This window comes from Trichechus manatus, unplaced genomic scaffold, assembly GCF_000243295.1.
Source record: "Trichechus manatus latirostris isolate Lorelei unplaced genomic scaffold, TriManLat1.0 scaffold00033, whole genome shotgun sequence".
NCBI lineage: Eukaryota > Metazoa > Chordata > Mammalia > Sirenia > Trichechidae > Trichechus > Trichechus manatus.
In genome coordinates, this window is record NW_004443969.1 from 15,771,637 (window position 1) to 15,780,026 (window position 8,390).

The window sequence follows — 8,390 nt, forward strand, 5'->3', positions numbered from 1 at the left end:
TTAATAGAATGATATAACAGTCCTTAACAAGTTTTCACTCTAGAAGAAAGAGAAAAGCAACACCATTGAACCTGTGGAGTGAGCCAAAAGTGGAGGAGTCATCCTTGACAATGCCTATCCTCAACCTCCATATCCAATTAATTGTTGTTGTTTTATGTTTTTACTATTTGATGTATGTATAATCCGTCCAATTTCTCCATCTCTAGTGCTCCCACCCTAGACTGGGCTTCTTTCATCTTTCACTGGAACTATTAAAGCAGCTAACTAACTCCTCTCTCAGAGCTCACTGCTTGCTACACTCTACCCCAGGTCTAGTCCATTCTCTGAAAAACAGAATAGCTAAAGTAATCTTTTCCAAAGACAAATCTAATCATGCAGACCCACCTTCTTTAAAATGCTTCCTTGGTTTCTATTATTTTTAGTATTAAGTAAAAAATTGTAAATAATATCCCATAAAAGCCAGTATGATTTGACTCCTGATTTCTTCAACCCCTTTACCTTGTACAGCATTTCTTCTCTCCTTCTGTGCTCCATTCTGTTCAGTCCACCCTGGCTCTCCTAGATTTCTTAAAAGATTCCAATTCTTTCTTGCCAAAGAGGCTTTGTACATGTTTTTCCCGCATTTGGAATGCTTCCTTATCCCTATTTCCACTCTACAACACACACAAATTCATCTAGTAACTTGTTGCTATATCAGCTCAATCATCTCTCCCCTGGTAAGTTAGTTCCTATTGTTTTATGTTCTCTTTGATCCATGTTACACTCCTTTAAAGTATACATCATAGATGTAAATTCACACTTACTTATGTGAATCATTAATTAAGGTCTCTGTAGCCCACTACGGAAACCCTGGTGGCGCAGTTGTTAAGAGTGCGGCTGCTAACCAAAAGGTCGGCAGTTCAAATCCACCAGGCGCTCCTTGGAAACCCTATGGAGCAGTTCTACTCTGTCCTACAGGGTTGCTCTGAGTTGGAGTCAACTCGACAGCAACGGGTAGCTCACTATATTAGAAGCTTCATGAACATAGGGACTCTGTCTTTTTGGGGGAGTGAAGTAGAGAAAGAGGAGACTTCCTATTTTAACACAGCACCTAGCACATTTCTTGGTATATAAAAAGCATTCTAATATTTATCCAAATAATTGTATGAATAATCATCAATCCTTATGAGCATATGTATTCATTATCAGTGAGAAAATATTATTATTCAAATTATGGTTAATAATTTAAATTGAGTCTGCTAAGTGGAAATAAATCTTTGTGATGTTCACAAAGATAAAATCACCAAATTACTGTTAAACAACAATAAAGTGTCCTCAACTTTATTTTATTTATTTTTTGATATATATAATTTGTTCTATGTAATTCACAGTCTTTTGGAAAGCATTTAGCATTCATGGCAAACTGCTTGAACAATTTTCTGTTAGATTTTGATGAATTTCTTCTGGGAAATCTACCTAACTGACTGTCAGTCTTGGAAGGAGCCTAATGTACTTTAACTGGTCCTTCAAAATTGCCATATTGTTATGATGCTAGAAGCTATGCTCCCAGTATTTCAAATACCAGGAGAGTGGCACATGGTGAACAGGTTTCAGCGGAGCTTCCAGACTAAGACAGACTAGGAAGAAATTTCTGGCGATTTACTTCCAAAAATTAGCCATTGAAAACACTATGGATAACAGAATATCATCAGAGACTTTCACCTGCTTACTTCAGACGAGTCACCAGGAGGGACCCATTGCAGGAGAAGGACATCATGTTTGATAAAGCGGAGGGCCAGCAAAGGTGAGAGAAACCCTCAGTGAGACTGACACAATGGCCACAGCAATGGGCTCAAACTTACCAAGATCATGAAGACGGCACAGGACCAGGCAACATTTTGTTCTGATTCACAAGGAATTGCTATGAGTCAGAGCAAACTCAAGGGCCACTAACAACAACAATAACAATGACCTTTTACCGGACATTCTTCTCTTTTTAAATCCATTCTAACAATGATTATTTGAACATTTTACTCTCCCCCATCCCTATAAAAATTTCTCTACAAAGAGGAAATCTTTGCATTAGCTTTTTTAGAAAGGCTCTCCCTTGTGGCAAATTTGAAATAAATATTTGAAATACCTTATAAGCAATTCATTTGAGAAATTGCTTTAACAGTACTAATCTGACATTGGTAAAGAACTAGCCTAAATCCAAGAGTACTTTAGTGGTCAAATGCTCTCAGATCCATTAGTGGTACTCAGACCAACCTTCCACTATGATACGTGGAAAATTCTTTTTAAAAAGCACTATGAATTTAAAACCTGTACTTCTTATTGCTTTTATTAAGAGATTGATCATTACTCAAATAAGGTCTGATTTTAAATTTTCTTTCTGTTTCAAAGCACAGGTGTTTTATATGTCTTTATGGATTACTGATTACCCTTTTTCTCCTTCTTCCTCCAAATCATGCTGCCAGGCTCAGGGGCCATGACTTTGAAGAGAAGCTGGGTTTTGTTAGGTTTTAAAGCATTGATATCAGTGCATTCATGGCAAACAATAGGTGTTCATTGAAGACTCATTCAATAGAATAATAAAAATTGACCCCAAAATCATGATGGACCAAAATTCAAGCAAATGTTCTAATAATTCAATGATAAATATTTAGAGAATATTCAAGAACTGCAGTTACATTTATATCTCATTTTAGCCATATTTATTACTTTGAGAAAAGTTACTCTTTTTTGATCATTAATCCAGCAATATTTATTGAGAACCTATGTATGATTCAATCTGCAGGGCCAGGAGATAGGTAGGAACAGGTTCTCTACCTTATTTCTGTGGTCTGGTTCTGAAGAAAGATGTGCACAAGGAAATTGAAAATAAGGAAACTGGTCTATCTCAATGTCTTATCTTTCACCGATGCAAGCATAACAATTTAAAGAGGTCCATTCTAAATGTTTTTCTTCTTGTGAAAGTAAATTTCTAGTTATCACACTACTATGTGCAATATAATTATAGGATTCTACCATTGAAGGATATAGCATATTATTAATCTCTGAATAACCAATTCCAACTTTCAATTAACAGCATAGAATGGGATAATAGAGAAGGATTACAAAAGAGACCTGTGATTATTACAAATTGAATAACAAACGTATTTTTAAGTTAAGTTGTAACATGTGCAATTCTTTTACCTCTTGAAATAACAGTTTCTAAACCAGTTCCATTAATAAAGGCCCGCTTAATGGTTTGTGTTTTAATATCCGTCCAGTATAAACGTTCCTCAGATGCATCGAAGTCTATCACTGTAACATCATCAATATCAGGGACTGTAAAGGCCGTGATAAAGTTAAAATATGGATTGTCAATATCCACTCCTCTGATTTCAGAACGCCTCACATAAAGAAGAAATTTCTTCTTTTCTAGAAATAAAAAAATAGATATTAAGTGCATTTCTCTTATGAAGTTGGCAAGTTTAAAACACTCTAGGAATTCTAAAATATTACTTGCAGACTATTTAATATATTTTTTTAACCCCATAAAATCATAACCAAGATTTGATGGAGACATTAGTGAAGAAAATGATTTATCTATTTTTAATTAAGGTACTTGGTAGAAACAAATGTAAAACAAGTTGAAATCCTAAGTCATCATTTTTCTTTTGCTAGAAATGCCAAGAAATTTCCTATGATTTATTTGATCTTGAAATTTCAAACAAACTTCCTAAAACATAGGAACTCTATGAATTCCAAACAAACATATTTGCTCTTTGTATATGATTTTAACTTATTACTGTATTGCATTAGATGCTTTTTAAAAATAGAATCTTAAGTTTTTTTCCCCATACTGTCATTGAATAAAATAATTAAACAATGGCTTTAAAAATTAGATTTCTGTTTCTTCTATCAATCATTAGTAACTAACATTGTGAGGCATTATATCATTTTATTTCCAAAGATAACTTTCTTGCACTGAATTTGTGGAATATCAGTAGGTAGCACTAGGAGTCATGGATACTCAAATCTGTTGTTGTTCTCTTTGGAAGTATTGTTATTATATGAGATAGGTTATTATTGTTTAAAATTAAAGCCATATATGCCTAAACTCATGCGTTTTCTCTTATCTGACCTTCAAAGGAATTGTTTTGCAAATAAACAAATAAACAAAACACTAAGAATAAAATGACTCCGATATTCATTCAGAAATTTTATGATTATATTTTAGTTTAAGTGTGCTGTTTAAATATTTTTTAAAAATCTTTCCAAGTTATATATTTTACTTCATTTCCTTCCCCTCTTCAAGCTGATAATCCCCTACACAATGATGCTAAAGTGACTTTAGAAGGAGAGCAGGAGGAGATTAAAGCTGTTAAATTCCTGTTTGTTGTGCCGGTTACCTACATCATCATTTTCTGGTAATGTACTTTCACTTCCAAATCTCCCTGCTTTGCAGAGATAAATTCTGCTAACACACCAAATAAGAAAGTAACAGGGAAAAAAAGAATAACGTAATAAATAGCAAAGGACAACATTTCACATATTTAAAGAATTTGTCCGTCTCCTTAAAAGCAGATGAATCATTAATAGTGTCTAGAAATAGCACCACCTAAAATGTTTTTTTTAAGGGAGTTAAAACCTCTTCTGCTTTACTCTGAATAAAATCTGAATCCTAATACAATTTAAGAGAATTCAGTTTGAATTTCAGATAAGAACAGTAATAAATTTACCATAGCAGGTCTTCTTGTCTGAGGAAAGCTTCATCAGGTGGGGGCATGCACAAGCAGCACTTCTGTTATGACTGATCAGACACATGTGAGAGCAGGGGCCTTTGCCATCATTAGCTGCACAAGGATTAGGAGCTGCAATCACAGAGTGAAATATTAACAGTGGAGAAGGAAGAATGTATTAGGGAACCTCTGAGGTTAACAGGGGTTATTCACTTAATGAGTCAAACTGAAGTTCCCTACATAGCACCCATTACTAGGGTGATTAATATGACAATAATAGATAATCATACACAGCAATTACATTAATAAAAACATTTTTCCTCCTCAAAGATTCAGCAAGAAGATAACACCTTCAATTTCCTCTAAGATGAATAGCAAGCATCCTATGGCTTTAAAGCAAATATTTTTATTTAGAGGAATCCTGAGTAACAATCAAGAATAATTATTGAATTTAGTATATAATTAACACATACAGACTACAATGCAGACATTTGGTGTTCTAAATGATGTCCTTATTTTCCTAACTTACTGTATAGACTGCTTTCTGGCCTTAGCACACCACTCTTAAAGGTTTCCCTAGGAAATTACTGTTACATATATATCGTTTCTTCAGGATACTTGGTATTTTTGAATCAGGAGGCCTATGTGAAGAAATGTTTGTCTTCCTTCATTATTAGGTCACCTATTTCTTCATCATCTTTTTTCTTTATTAGCTGATTCCATGGCCAACGTTTCCTCCACATACAGTTTACTTACTAAGTCCTAGTGTAGAAGTAACTTATGATTTATTCAAATTTAGAAAGGAATACTAAATTTTGAAGTCCAGTGTCATTCTCTCAATCTGTTGTGTTTCTTCTGTCATCATGTATTTTGGGCAAGATTTTAATTGGTCAATAACTATTATCTTAGATCTTATTTTTATAGCATGTATCTAGTAGAATAAAATCTTCAGAACTAGGCTACTAAATTAAAGGCAGAAGAGACTGACACCTTATTACCATCAAGAACAATATTTTAATTTTCAACTAAAGGTATCTTCCTAACAGGTGGACCTATTGTTCAGAGTAGTTAATATCAGTCTTGTAGGGTTTTAAAGCACAAAAATAAAAATCAAGAGGATAGAATCAAATTGTAAAGGGTATGAGAAATTAACAAAATTTAATAAACAACGTGGCTTTTGGCAGTCTTTAGCACCCCTCTCCCAACGGTGATAAAAATAATCTATGTCCTTACATTTGGTTAAAAATACTACTACCAATAATAATGAATATACGAAAGACCCAGAAACAACTCATAAGAAAATCAATTAAGAACAACAAAAATCAGAAAAGGGTGGAAACTATGGTCCTACAGATTCCTTAGTGCAATTCCTTCTATCACACAGAATAAGCTATGTATCCTGCTCTTTCTTCCCTTTTAACTTTACCAATTACAACTGAGGTCCCTAAGGAATTGCAGGAGCCCTGGAGGTGCAGCTCATCTGCTAACCAAAAAGGTTGGCAATTTAATCTACCAGCTGTTCCTTGGAAACTCTGTGGGGCAGTTTTACTCTGTCCTGTAGGGTCACTATGAGTCAGAACTGACTGGATGGTAACGGGTTTTGTTTTATTTTGTTTTGTTTTTGGTAAGGAATTGCAATTTAGAGAAGCCAAAGAGCAGATGTGAAGGTTATTGAGGAGGAAAGGCATTGCAGGAGAGAAGGCAGAATGAAGAATGCACTGTTGGAAAACTGTTAGATGCTTAGGGTCAGGGCTACAGAGCTGTGGTAAATAAAAACAGAAAACCCAATTTTTTCAGCACTTAAGAAAAGAACAGGATGAGCAAGAAAAAGAAACATACAAAGAAAGAGGAGTAAAAAGGGGGAGAAAGAAGGGGAAGAAATATGTTAAAAAAAACAACAACATTGACTTCTTAAGGGAATTAAAAGCATCATCCATGACAAGTACAATGGTAGATTCTTGGATTTCACTTTGAAGATCATTATTTTTAGCACTGAATCATACCAGCTCTTCTCAATACTCTATAAGTTTCATAAAATACATTTTAAGAGCAAAGATATTACGTTTCTATTTACATTCGAAAGTAAAATACATATATATTGATTTTGCAGCCCAATGTTTGTATTCATGATGACAGTATAATGTACAATTCACAATATTTTGTACTTCACACCAGAAAAAATCTACGAGGATTTCTTACTTTCCACTTTCATCTCTTCTTACCTTTAAAGTTTAATTTATAAACCTTTAAAGTTGTAACTTAAAGTTCCTTTTTAAACTATGCATTTGAATAGAGATGCTTATTCTAATTATTAGATTAGGGAATTTCATTCATCGTACTCACTTTTTAATATAAAGCAGGGATTAGCAAATGATGACCCTTGAGGGAAATTTGTTTCACTGCCTGTTTTTATAAATAAAGTTTTATTGGAACACAGCCATGATCATTAATTTACATATTATCCATGGCTGCTTTCACACTGCAGTAGCAGAACTGAGCAGTTTCTGCAGAGACCATATGGCTAACAAAGCCTTAAAATATTTATTATCTGATCCTTTATAGAAAATGTTTGCCAACCTCTGATATAAAGCAATTAACCATTTTATGAGAAATACTGTTGAGAAATCCAATATCAATACAGAGGTTGTAAACTCCTATAACACCAAGGCTATCTCATTTATTTGTACCCAGGAAATGGGAAAAGCTGACCAGTCAATGGAATGCTATAAACAATCTTAACAGATACTGTTATGTTAGCTGGGTTCACTAGTAGTCATGTCATCTAAATTCAGGTTGACCAAAGAAACTCAGAGACACCTCTACCAACCCCCTTTATTAAAATCCATTCAATAAATATTTATCAAATACATAGTTGTTTCCGACACTATGAAAAAAGCTAGAATATAATAGTAGACAATATATAGTTGGACCAATGAGTTCAAGATTCTATACCCTAACCCTATTCCATTCTTTCCATTTCTATGATCACTGGCTTAGTTTAGGTTCTTGCCATCTCTTGCTTGCAATAACCTCTTAATTAATCATCCTAATTATTCCCTTGGTTCCCAGATTCTCACCATTGCATGCAGTTATCTTTCTAAAACACAGACTTGATCATATATCTACCTTGCTATTAACCTTGGATGGCTTCCCACTGTCTACTTCACAAAGTCTCACCCTTTTCTCCCTGCCATTGTACCCAAGATGCCTCGGCCCTAGCCAGACATGTCTACCTTCTGTTCCCATTCACCCTCTAGTTCTTAATCCTCACTTACTCTCTGTTTATTTTATTAAAGATGTTATCAGTCTTCCAAAATCACAAAATTTCAACTTCCAAATCATTTTTTTTCATTTATCTTTCAGTCTCATATTTAGTCAATGCAATAGTTAAAGTTATGTCAACTTGGCTGGGCCATGATTCTCAGTGTTTTGGCAGATATTATGTAATCATCCTCCAAGTTGTGATCTGGTGTGAGCAGCCAATCAGATAAAAGGGGAGTTTCCTTGAGGGTGTGGCCTGCATCAGTATATATAGATATTCTGGAAAAGCTTGCCCTTTTTGGATCCTGCATCTGAATTGTCATTGTCTGACCTCCAGTTCTTCAGATGTGAGCCAGCAGCCTACCATCTGACCTGCAGATTTTGAGATTTGCCAGCTCCTGCAGCCCCATGAGCTGGCAGCCT

At 34.5% G+C, this 8,390-nt stretch overlaps 1 protein-coding gene across 1 annotated transcript in view; it reads right to left on the minus strand.

Annotated features, from left to right (window-relative positions):
• The window catches only part of LRP1B (LDL receptor related protein 1B), a 1,771,065-nt gene that overhangs the window by 640,645 nt on the left and 1,122,030 nt on the right, over positions 1–8,390 (minus strand). The window contains exons 28-29 of the mRNA XM_004375116.1: positions 4,707–4,838; positions 3,175–3,402 (exon numbers count right to left, since the gene is read on the minus strand). Coding sequence (XP_004375173.1) covers positions 3,175–3,402; positions 4,707–4,838 — 360 coding nt within the window. The remainder of the gene's footprint in view (positions 1–3,174; positions 3,403–4,706; positions 4,839–8,390) is intronic.